This window comes from Electrona antarctica, assembly GCF_951216825.1.
Source record: "Electrona antarctica genome assembly, chromosome: 15".
In the NCBI taxonomy this organism is placed as follows: domain Eukaryota; kingdom Metazoa; phylum Chordata; class Actinopteri; order Myctophiformes; family Myctophidae; genus Electrona; species Electrona antarctica.
The window spans coordinates 42,659,700-42,672,633 of record NC_136796.1 but is presented as its reverse complement, the minus strand read 5'-3'; the positions used below and the strand labels follow the sequence as shown (position 1 = coordinate 42,672,633).

General features: G+C 53.4%; 2 protein-coding genes across 2 annotated transcripts in view; one reads left to right on the top strand and one right to left on the bottom strand.

Moving 5' to 3' along the window:
• Positions 1-12,934, top strand: part of trappc9 (trafficking protein particle complex subunit 9) — a 493,006-nt gene that overhangs the window by 464,833 nt on the left and 15,239 nt on the right.
• Positions 6,456-12,062, bottom strand: LOC306938643 (focadhesin-like; the record flags this gene model as incomplete). The annotated part of the gene is made up of 1 exon (XM_079522905.1): positions 6,456-12,062. One exon carries the CDS (start codon positions 12,060-12,062, stop codon positions 6,456-6,458), a length of 5,607 nt encoding a protein of 1,868 aa, XP_079379031.1.

Sequence of the window (12,934 nt, the reverse complement as noted above, 5' to 3'; positions counted from 1 at the left end):
TGTATAGAAACACAGGTTTTTCAGAAAATTGTCAGGATTTATAACACATTTTGTAGAATCTGGTCTCAGTCCTTGGCCAAATATATCAATCTAGGGGTCCTTGGCACGAAAAGGTTTGAGAACAACTACGTAAGGCACGATTATTATTATTATTATTATTATTGGACATCCAAGGTTTTCATCCGACAACTACGATACCCAGAGTGCTCTGCCTTATCCGTGACCGTCGGCTATATTGTTTTCTTTTTTCCCCCCAAGGATAGTATGGGGAAGAGAAGCACTTGTTTGTGTTTAAGTCAAGGTTCAGCATGCGTGCAAAGTTTTTACAAGAATTGCACAACTTTTTTTAAATCACTTGATAATATCATGGCGGCCGGGCACGTCGACCGTGAGATCCTGAGGCTTGTGAGGCAACGTACGTGCCTGTGCGAGCCGCTCGGCAAGCAAGCACTCGCTAACACCCCCAACCAAATAGCCCATGGCCTTGTGCAGTCAAACCCCACCATCACCCAATACAAACTGACGGCTATATCCCTAAATAATAAAGAGCACACACAAACAGCAACACCATAATGCTCTGTAGAAGGGAGTTCCAGCCGCGCCTCTAGCCGATAGCAGGCCAGTCTGGTGCATCTCAGGAGCAGGACATATATATGCGAACAAGAAGGCACTGGAGCAGCTCAGACGATTTAGGCCCTTATTTTATTTGTAACAGGGTGCAGGTAAAAAACGTTTCGATGTGTCAATTACATCTTCGTCAGGTCATGATGACCTGACGAAGATGTAATTGACACATCGAAACGTTGTCGCTTTTTACCTGCACCCTGTTACAAATAAAATAAGGGCCTAAATCGACCATAATGCTCTGTATTTGCTTTTGACATGTCAGGAAATAAGCCACTAAAGTAGCAAGTACATTCTGAACAAAATAATGTGCGTGTGCGTGTGCGTGTGCGTGCGTGCGTGCGTGCGTGCGTGCGTGCGTGCGTGCGTGCGTGCGCATTCCTTGGGCTTCTATACTGATTTAAAGCCTATATGAGTATGTTAAGTTGGCGATGTTAAGTTGGCGACCCCCCTCAAGGGGTCGCGACCCATAGCTTGAGAACCCCTGATTTATAGATAGCATTCGCTCTCTAGACAGACTCTAGGTTCCTTTTCTTATACCTCCAGGTATCTTCGTGTCTTTCGAGGCAGAGCGTTCCACTCTCCTCCACACTCTACTCTCAGTGTGCGACTATTTACACCCGTTGCTTGTCGACTAGGGTTCATGTTTATTCTGTTTATTCCAATCTTGCACTTGTCACCATGGATAAGAGAGTCCGCTAAATGTCTACATTGCAGAACTGATAAGCGGCGCGGCCGGAGCTGCAGGGATATAATAGGTTATCACGCAACACAAAATGACTGCTCCCCTTTCCCCCGTCTCGGCCAATCTCGGCCTGTCTATCCGCTGAAGTCTTCTCCCAACCCCCAAAAAAAGCTATAAAACAGTCCTGACACCTGTTGTTGTTACAGTACAGTACATATCTCGCAGGCAAATGTGTGTGTGTGTGTGTGTGTGTGTGTGTGTGTGTGTGTGTGTGTGCGTGCGTGTGTGTTTGTGTGTGTGTCACACGAGTGACGAGTGTGATATTATTTTTGAGTGGTGCAAACCACTCCAACAACTGGCTTTTTGAGTGGTGCAAACCACTCCAACAACTGGCTTTGTTAGTACCCGTGTGTGTGTGTATGTGCACTCAAAAAAGGAGCATGGTTGCTATGGTTAGTGTGTGACGTCACTGTTGCACCACTCAGTTCACACGGGTGTGATTTTTTGGTATACATTTGAAATGGGACATTCTGCATGCGTACTTTCTACTTTTGCTACTTTAACACATTGATTGCCATGTATTAATTCTTTCACCACCGCCAGAGTTTTTCCAGTGTTTGTAGATCTGCTATTTTTGAAAAATCGTGAAAATGTGGTGTATCTTGAATATATATTCTTTCAGGGCGAACGTTTTTAAACTCAAATCTTTGCTTCTGGGAGGTCGCTGGAACAACATATTATCAGATGGGGGGTCGGCGGCCAAATACATATAATCTTTGGGGTCCTTGACATGAAATAGTTTGAAAACCACATATAGAAACATGAGGTTTTTTTCAGAAAACTGTCCTGATTTAGAAGACCTTTTGTAGAATGGAGCTCAGGTCTAAATGGGCTCAAGAGGATCCAAGGCAGCTCTGTGCAGTTGAGGTAGAAAGACCCTTTATTTCATTCGATTTTAAAAACAATGAAGGGTTACAAAAACAAACGAGCGACACGTTTGGGCCTGCATGGGCCTTCATCAGGGTCAACAGCTGATTGATCTTTACTCAAAGGTATAGAACTTTTAAAGAACCCGTGTGCTGGACAAAATCACACTTGTGTGAAGTGAGCGTCGCTCTTATCATCATATACATCATCATACGTCACATTCCATGCTCAGCCAATCAGCTGAGAGCATTCTGTGCTCGTATAAACACAAACACACAATATTTCCGGTTTATATCCGTCCCCTTACTCTCCTAGCATCATTCATGCGTTAATTGGCAAAGAGCGCCATCTATAGTGTAATCACTGAAAACACCTGAGATGTCAGTGGCGGGACTCGGGGAGGCAGGCAGCTTGAAATCAATCATGGTCAAACCCGGGACGTCCAGACAGTCACCCCATATACCTATGATGGCGTTGCATGTCGGAAATACCAGGCCTATATATATACTAGCCTGGAGCTCACCTATGCTTTCTATGGCATAGGCAGCTCCCGGCAGGATCCGCCGGCAGAAACTGTGCGCAGCTGCTGGACATGAGACTAATTCATTAGAGCGACAGAGAGAGAGAGGAGTGTGTGTGTGTACGGGTGTGCGTGTGTGCGTCAATTTAACAAAGGTGCAGACGATCAGAAATCAGCAGAGAGTGAGTGATGTTTGCGCTACTCTATGCCGAATTGAAGTGGACTCGGACCCAGACTTTTTTTTCCTCCCTGGAAATAAAAACGTCTGGGTTTCCGAGGCTAATATATACGAACAAGCTCACAATGCGTCGCAGATGCGAAGCGTCGCAGAACCTCGCAAAACCAACATCTAAAATCAGTCTTTTAACCAAAGCTTTCTGATCAACAATCCACTGGCTTTCCAGAGCCTGCTGCGCTGAGCAAATCTCTAAGTGTAGGTTAACCCATTTTGGGGCGGGAACCCCTTTTGGTGTTTTAAACATTATGTTATAATTTAGCTATTGAAAAATAGCAGATCTACAAGCTCATAGCACGCCACCGAGTGGCGCGCTACGAGCTTGTAGGTCTGCTATTTTTGAAAAATCGTGAAAATATTTATTTCAGAAAACTGGAGGATTTAGAAGATTTTTTCTTAAATGTCGACGTCAGGCCTAAATGGGTTAAGGTTGCTACACTGCTGACCCTGAACGTTACCGTGGCGACGGTGAGACACCGAGAGTGTGCCGCTGTCACTCCTCTCCTTTTGTTGGGAGAGCAGCACGGAGAGAGAGGGGGGGGGGGGGGGGGGGGGGGGGGAAAATGGACAGGGAAAACGGAAAAAATAAAGCCATTGTCACTGGCTATTATGTCAAGAAATCCGGGGCCCCTGTTCTCCTCCCCCAGACCGGTTGGAAAAGGCACCCTCTTTCCTTGGTATTTGGGACGTGTACCAGGATGCTCTTATGTGCACATCAGCTCGGCTGAAATTGCTTTCAGTTGGTCCAAATGGACGAGTCTGAGAGAGAGTTAGGGTTTTTCATGGTGTAAATTGGGGTCGCTGCAGAGACTTGAGGCCGATTCTAAAAGAAATCTTAAAAAATCCTGGCAGTTTTCTGAAAAAACGTTATGTTTCTATATCAGTGGTTCTCAAACTTCTTCATGTCAAGGACCCCCACATTCATAATGGCCGCCCATCTCAAAATGTTTTGTTTCATCGACCCCCAGAAGCAAATATTTCAGTTAAAAATGTTCGCTTTTAAAATATATATACTGTATAACCGTACTGTATAGCCTATATGTTTACGGTGTGTATATATAGATTTTTGCAAAAAAAAAAACAATGTCAAGATTTAAGATAAATAGCAGATGTACAAGCTAGCTTTCGAGTGGCAAGATGTGGCGCGATATGAGCTTGTATATCCTCTATTCTTGAATAGCCAAAGTGTAAAATAATGGCTAAAGTGGATACATACATATAGAAGTGTCCTTGAAATGCAGGCTGACCCTGTAAAGGTAAATTTGTGCCATGCGGGGAGCTCCTATTAATGATTTGTTATTGAAATTATACAGTACAGCTTTGTAGGCTGGAAAGTCTTAAACATGTCTTGTTGAACGGCGGCATAATTTCACCCAGTTGGTGTTCGACTTATTAGAGAGGCACAGATGGACAGCGATTACTCAGACCATTCGTTAAGACACTGCCAAGTTATGCCTCTTTTCTCTCTTTCTCTCTTTCTTTCTTGTTTTTACTGCCATCAGGATTGATTTTACAATCCATTACACTGCATATGCTGTAATAAATACAACAAATAGGCCCAATTGGGCTGGAGTGATAAATGTTGGAGTCACATGATAAAGCAAACAATGGAGGGCTGGAATTCTCCAGGCATCATGTGTTGTGTGTGTCCTCTGTGGCGACGACGAGAGCAGATGGAATCTTTTAAAAGCAAAACTGGGTAGGAAAAAAAAGGGTAGGAAAGACAACAGAAAATGGGAGTGAGTGGTTGTTATGGGGATAATTATAAAAGGGGGCAGATGGCTTACAGGGATGTACGAGAGGCTGTCAGGTTTATTTTTAGTCTCAACCCCAGCACACCGCAACCTTTTAACCCATTTTGGGCGGGAATCCCTTTTTGGTGTTAGCGTTATGTTATGCTTTAGCTATTGAATAAAAATCACACCCGTGTGAACTGAGTGGTGCAAGGTCTTATATAGCCTGATAAGCTGTGGTCTGATGTAATGTCAGTGACCATAGTGACCATGCTCACCTGTGCACGTACACAGGTACACAAACATACAGACAAAGCAGGTTGTTGGAGTGGTTTGCACCACTCAAAAATAGCAGATCTACAAGCTCATAGCGCGCCACCGAGTGGCGCGCTACGAGCTTGTAGGTCTGCTATTTTCTTTTAAATCGAAGAACGACTGACATAGAAACATAGCTTTTTCAGAAAACTGTCAGGATGTAGAAGACATTTTTAGAATCTGATCTCAGGTCAAAATGGGTTAAAAGCACACATCATCCAGCAGCGGCCCAGTGATGCCTCCATCGGAGCATTCACCAATGATGACCCTTCCCCTGGTTAATGTGGTCTCTGTGTCCGTGCGGCACGAGGTTTCAAAACCCCGTGACCTGGTACCGTCGTCGTCGAGCGGAAAATCTCTTATCTCCATGTTCTAACTTTTAGTTTTTTTAAAAAATATAAATTAACACCCTACTGATCATACTACAGTTTACAATTTAGGCATTTAGCATATTTTTGTACTTCGCTTTCACCGTTTTTGTTGTTGTTTTATTTCGTTTTTTAGTATTAGTTTTAGTTTTTAGTTTTTTTGCAATCTGGGGAAGTAGGGGTGAGATTCAAAAGTGTGAGCTTGTACTTGTAGATTGGCCTTATCGTTTTTTCTTTAGTATATGTTGGGCATTTGGGGCATTTTGGGCAACAGGGATTTATGGCGTGTGTGTGTGTGTGTGTGTGTGTGTGTGTGTGTGTGTGTGTGTGCGTGCGTGCATGCAAAGATATCGGAAGATAGACGATGGCCTTGTATAATCAAATGCGCAAAAAAGAAAAGAGAGGTTGCAAAAGACAATACAAGGAGCAGAGTTAGAAAAACATCTATTGTTTTGAATGCTTTTTGTTGACTATGGTGGGTAACAGTGGCTTCTGGGGAGAGCATGTACAGTCTGTAATGGTTATTGAAAAACACCCAAGATAACAGTGGCTTCTGTGGAGAGCACGTACAGTCTGTAATGGTTATTGAAAAAGACCCAAATATCTAAAAAACTTAAGCTAGGGTTACACTAACAATGTGACCGATGTAGACAGTGACAAATGTACTTGTGAATGGTAAACGCTAAACGGACTGCATTTATATAGCGCTTACATTACAATGTACGGTACTTCACATTTACCCATTCACACACACCGGCGGAGGAGGAAACCACACAAAGCACCAACGTAGTTCAGTGTCTTGCTCAAGGACACTTGGACACACCAGGTGGAGCCTGCAGGGCACAAGACAGCTGCTCCACCTCCTGAGCCACTGCCGCCACCTAGCAGATCTACAAGCTGCGCTATGAGCATGTAGATCTGCTAGGTAGTAACTGATATGGTCCTTTAACCCAATATTAACCCGAATCTACAAATGCCTTCTAAATCTGCGGTTCACACACTTTGTAGATTTTTCCAACATTATCGTGGTGCATATGGTTTCATCCGGCTACCAGCCATAAGCTCTCGTCCACACCGCTTTCTTCTTGAACTCTGCGGAGGGCTTGAGTGCCAGCAGGGCGGCTCTGATTGAGGTGATGGATGTCGGCGACAGACGGCCCTCCGGGCTTTCTGCCATGCTGAAGAGCCAGTCTATGAACCGAGACTCGCACGCGTGGCCGACTTTGGCGTCTTTGTTGGACTGGCTGCTCCAGGGTTCTGTCGAGAGCAGCTGTGGGAGACTGTGAGACAGTCCCAGCAGACAGAGGGACAGGGAGGTGTCGGCGAGGGACAGTGAGGTGTCGGCGAGGGACAGCGAGGTGTCGGTGAGGGACAGCGAGGTGTCGGTGAGGGACAGCGAGGTGTCGGCGAGGGACAGCGAGATGTCGGCGAGTGCCTCCTCTCCGCAGGCGAGTTGAGGGAGAGAGGCAGGCTTCGACTCGGGCTTCCGGGAGGGCCAGTGGTCTCCCGTGCCCAGGAGGAGAGGCATGTGGTGGTCTCCCCACGCGGCCACCGCTCCGGCAAACACCTGGAGCAGGAAGTCCGTGGCCCGCGTGGTGTCGCACGTGACGGCCGTGGCGCCATAGACGATGTTTCTGGCGTGGCCCATCAACTCCAGTAACCACTCCATGCGCTCGGAGACCCCCGTGTCGGGGCCGGTGGTGGCCAGGCGGCATTGGTAGAAGGTGTGGAGGAGGAGCCGGCCCACACGTCGGCTCGGCCAACCACGGAGCACGGCGGCTATGACGTCGTTGAGGCGTCTGAGGGGCACTCTGCCCCGGGATACGAGGTGGGTCAGAAGGAGGCAGCCCTTCTCCATGGTGGTCTCCGTGAGCTGCGTGATCCGGCTCACGTCCTCGTCGGGCAGCGTGGACAGACATCTGGCGAGCCCTTCGCACAGTTCCGCGTGGCTGTCCGGTACGTCGTCGGGCAGCAGGGCGAAGATCTTCTCCGCCGTGGAGCGGAGGATTGCCCGGCAGTGGCTGGGCGGGTCGGGCAGCGCCAGGGCACGCTCGAGGCCCCCGAGGAGCGCTACGCAGAGGGCCCGACGCTGGCCCCCACCGGCCGCCCGCAGCTCCTCCTGGAAGTGCTGCACGCCCAGCGTCTCCAGGAACACCCGGAGCTTGTCCTCCGCCACGTGGCTCATCCACGTGGCCAGCGTCTCGTACAGGCGTCCCCGCGTCTCGTCGCCGAGGCCGTGGACAAGGGGAGGGGAGAGCCACGAGCCCAGGAAGAGAGACGCGCTCGGGGACGTCTGAACTTGGCTCGCCGCCAGCGCCGCACACTGATACCGCGCGGCCTGTCCGAAGTTGAGCCTCATGAGAGGCGAAAGGGCGGCGCTCCAGTTTACCGGCGGGTACTGGAAACCGGCCCCCACTGATGCCAGCGACGCCAAGGCGGCGTTCACCACCCCTGGAGGGGCACACTCTGGACCTTTCTTACCCGCCTCTGTGACATAGTCCATTATAGCTCTGATGACGCTCTTCTCTGGGAGATACCCAAAGTCCTGAGGGACTGCCGTGTGGCTACGACCGCGGGTCATATGGGCCGAATGCAGATGTCCCAACAGACGGGCACTGTTGGACTGCAGCCCAGTGGCTCCTGAAAGCGTTACGATTTGAGTCACGGACCTGATGACCTCGTTGAGCCTGCCTTGCTGCCGGGACGACTGCTCTGCTTCAGTGTTCAGCTGCGTGACGTAGCTCTCGGATCCCACCAGAGCGACCAGGCCGTTGAGGGCAGCCAGGCGCTGCATGGTGCCACAGCCCTCGGCCAGAAGGATCTGGATCCAAGCGGCCTGCAGACGAGGGTGGAAGTCCTCCGTCTTCCCGTGACCACAGGCAGCCAGGCCGTGGACCAACAACCCCAAAGCCAGGGAGAAGCCTACGGTCTGCTGGTTGTCCTCGGTCACGCTGTACAGCGTGTTCACCACGTCTTCGGCCTTGTCGGCGTCAACGAGGCCTCCTCTGAAGGCCGACACGGACAGGCATGCCACAGCGTAGGCCAACACCTCCCGTGGCATGACTCCCTGTCCGCTGCTGCCCCGTAGGCTGGCTAGCAGCTTGTCCAGCACGAGGGTCACGCGGCCCCCGTGTTCGGCCTGCCCGTTGTCGCACAGGGCCCCCAGTACCAGCCCCAAGCCCAGGACGCAGCCTGCATTGTATTCAAGGCTGGCGTCGAAGGAGCAGGACTCCAGGCTATCCAAACAACTCACGAGGATGTCGGTGTCCTTCTGAGCCGGAACCTCGCCGAGGCGTTCCCGATGCAGGCTGGACGTCACCATGCCCAGGGCCAGACCCGAGTGAAACTGGACAGCCTGGGAGTCGCCAGCGGTGGCTCGGCCGGGCAGGCTGGCCAGCAGCGTGGCCAGCACCTCTGCCACACCGTCCCTGTGCCAGCTGACCAGCGTGGGTACCACCAGGGACAGTGCCAGGGCGGCGCAGGAACGGGCGATGGGGCTTGCAGTGTTCTCACCCGAGTAGGAGCGATGTTGGAGCCACGGGAAGACCTGTCCTCTGGTTTTGTTGTAGCTGCCGCTGATGACACCCAGCAGGGTGTCCAACACCGTGGACAACCAGCCGGATGTGGAGACCGTCTCTGGTCCCACCCCCAGACCGCCGTCTTTTCCCAGCGGGAGGTCCCTCTCGTATTTGGCTACGACGGCCGCCAGTCCACTCAGGGCCAGGATGGAGTTGCCCTGCACCGCTGGATTGTCCTTTGCGGCGGACTTCATGACGTCAGTCAAGTGGTCTCTGGCCCAAAGCCAGGCACGTTGGTGTTTGTTTTGCAGTTCCTCAGGGCTCTCCTTGCCGTCTCTCTTCTGCTGCATCTCGAGCTCTCCACGTCGACCCTGTACCACGGCATGAAAAGCCCTGTCCATGAAGCCCTGCCAGGCCCGGGGCAGCAGGAGAGCACGATGCCACTCTGACGGCTGAATGTTCACTTCGTGGACGAGGGCGGTCAGCGTCTGCTGATAGCTGCGGCTGCGGCTGAGGAGGAAGCCCGGGACTGGCCTGCCGTCGCGGTCGGTCTGCACGGGCAGCTCGTAGGTGAGAAGGAGGCCGTCTGCAAGTCCAGGCTTGAGCCCAGGCTGTTTGTTCTTCTCGTACATCTTCAGCAGGAACGACGGGATTCCTGCCACCGTTTTCCCCTGATCGGAGCGCAGGTTCGCCCCTCTCAGGGCGGCATGGTACACCCCGCGAGGCATCTGTTCCATCTCCTGCCTCACCAGTGATGTTAGGAACACCTCCAAAGCCGGCAGTACAGGGGACGGCGTGATTGAAAGGAGCTTCACGTACGACAAACCGGGGACAGACAGGTCCTCCTCGTTGTCTCTCTTCTCGTCCTCCTCATCTTCAGGATGCCTTGCTGCAGGCCTGGCCGGCTCCGGGAGATGCAACACTGTGTGTGAAACTTCATGGAACGCCGACAGCGCTCTGTAACCACAGCTAGCCACCTCACACTCCTTGCTCAGGGCGTAGCCCCAGAGAAGGCTGGCCGCATCTTCTCTCAGTTTCTCGTACGCCTCGCTCTTAGAGGTTAGCTGGGGCACCAGGGCCAGGAGCTCGGCTACAGCCTTAACAACCAGGGGCCTCGAATCGCAGCTCAGCCTGGGCCCCAGGGCCCTCCATGAGGAGACGATGTCCACTACCTCGGCCCGGCAGAGCTGCTGCAGTCCTTGTAGGGCCAGGGCAGCGGGGCCGGCCATGCCAGGACTGCTGCACTGGTTCAGAGTGTGCGTTATGGCGGCCAGCATGTCCGCTCCGTGCTGGTACGGCCTCTCGGTGCAGATATCCCTGATACAGGCAGCCCTGGCCAGGATGTGTTCCCACTGCACGTCCTTCCCCACCGCCACGCTCCACTTCTCCTGCTGGCCCAGCAGCACCCGCTGGAGCGCCGGGTACACGCGGTCATATTTGACCCACAGTGCGGTCATGAGGCGCATCGTCACGGCCCTCAGCTTGGGAGTGCTGGCCAGGGTCTGGAGAACGTGCAGCACCTGGGGGACACACAGCTTGTGGGTGCAGAGGTTCGGCAGGGAGGAGAGAACGGCGTGGGACACGGCCGGATCGCTTTCCTTCCCCAGTCTGAACAACAGGACGGGCAGGAGAGACGGTGCCTGGGAGGGGTCCGCCAGCGCTATGGCCTGGGCCGTGTCGAGGGCCAGCTTACAGACACCTGCCTGGCCGCGGATGATGAGATGGGCCACAATGAGGCTGAGGGCCTTCGGAGGCCGCTGGCCGGAGAACCGCAGGGCCGAGGGGATCGACAGGAGCCACTCGCTGGCCGCGGATGGATCATCCACCACCCTCCGCAGCACCTGTACGGCCACCTGTACCCGGCTGTACCACGGACTGAGAGGGGAGGGGAGCCCCACGCCGTCCCGAGTGTTCCGGTGTGTGGGCTTCTGGGCACTGCGGAGCAGGCTGTGGGCCAGGGTGTGGTTGCGGCTGTGAGTCCGGGCGTCCGCCAGTGGCTCCGTGAGGGCAGAGCAGGCCTGCAGCTGCAGGAGGGGGAGCACCAGGACGGGGGCGGCCCAGGGACACCGCTCCGCCTCCTCGGGGACCAGACTCAGTGCCAGCGTGAGCAGGCCAGTCTGCTGAGGCGCCGACGCCTCCAGTAAGAGGAGAGACAGTCCCGTCAGCAGCTCCCCCGCCGGCAGGTCCTCTCTGCAGCTCGGCAGGAGTCGCTGCAGCAGGCCGACTGGGGCGCTGCAGCTGCCGCTCAACTCGAGGTCGACGTGACACGCGCACAGCAGCTGCAGGGCCAGGCGGGCTCGCTCTCCCCGCCAGCTCTCCCCGCGCGCCCTCGCCACGAAGGGCAGCAGCGTCCACAGGTACCCGTGGAGCTCCAGCACGGCCTCCACGCTGTCCACCCGCATGTAGGGAACCATCTGGCAGAGGCAGCGCAGCAGGCTCTCCGATACCCGCGAGGGCGGGCTCTTTCCGTCCGCGCATCCCCAGCAGCCGTCCTGCGGCGGCAGCAGCACGCCGAGCAGGCCGTGGCGGAGAGGCGCGTGCTGGGCCTGCTGCCCCCCGGGCTGGCAGTACACGTAGCGCAGGAAGGGCGCCAGCATGTCCACGTGGGCCGGCTCGTCCCTCTCCGCGGCTCGCCGGACGTAGTCGTCAATCTCCGGCAGCAGGCCGGGCCAGCAGTCCGGACGGTTCTCCAGCGCCGTGACGTACGGATGGGGGTTGCTGCGTCCGATGGAGTACGACGGGCAGGCGCGGCGCGTGGTGGCGGCTCCGGCGGTGGCGTCCCTCCCGTCCGCCTGCATCTGCAGCAGCCTGCCGATGACCCTCATCAGCCCCTGGACGTTCCCGGCCGACGGCAGGTGGTTGAGGGCGCCGTCGAGGACGTGCTGGAGGTCGGCGTGGCCCTGCTCCACCAGCAGGACCAGCGCGTCGCAGCAGCCGGAGCGCACCGGAGCGCACTCGCTGCAGCACTGCTCCCACAGCGCCTCCCACGTCGCCCCGCCGCCGCCGCCGCCCTGAGAGGAGGAGACCCTTTCATCCGGACCCTTCTCTTTTAGCACGGCAGCCACCAGGCTCCTCACGGCCTGGGACTGTACGATGACGTTGGGGAAGTCGAGGCGTGCCTTCAGACTCTCGTTCATCCTCTCTTTGGTCTTTTCGGACTCAAACCCATGAAGACAATCGACCGAGACCACCTGAATTCACTGACCGAAATTGCAGCCGGGCACAAAAATCCCTTGCAAATCGGGATTACTCCAAGAATATTGAAGAGTACCAGGACGTCATCCATGACGTATACCTGTGACGAATGCACTCCATATTTGGGCAATGTTCATGTCCTATGATGTCATTAACCGTTGACGTAAATGGTGGCGATTCTTTGTCTTTACCGAGGACGAGTGATAGATATAGCGTTCCGGATGTCCAATGGTTTTTGAATGGCTGTCAATGCTTCGATTCGCTGAATCGCGCTGAAAGTGATCGATATCGGTGGTGTGGACTCTGCCATCCATTTGAGTTGGAACGATTTTCAAAACGACATATTTAGAGTTATCCTCATCGTTATAACGTGCTTGGTGTGGGTGGCTCTTAAGGACATCTGATCTTTGTCAATAGATAAGGGTGTTCCTTTGTATCAATGTTGTTTAATCGCTGGGCAATATGGTGTAGAGTGCATGATCGGAAGTGCTGGAATTTGGCGGAATTAGCAGGATTTTTGCGGGAAGTACCGCTCAAGGAAATGACATTGACGCTTTACAAATCTGTTTACAGTACATTCTTCGTGGAATGAAACAAGTGTTGTGATTGGTCGACAAATATCTTATCCGGGGGAAATACATCTGACTGATGTTCCCCATTTTGTATCTTGCATATTTGTATCTTTGGGATCTACACTGTAATATCCTCAGCGTTCATCTAAGTGTCAGAGTTACAGACCCGTAATGGTCCATTTGGTTCCTTATATAACTAATCAATCATTAAGCTGGGGACCCCCTGAAACCCCCTCAAGGAC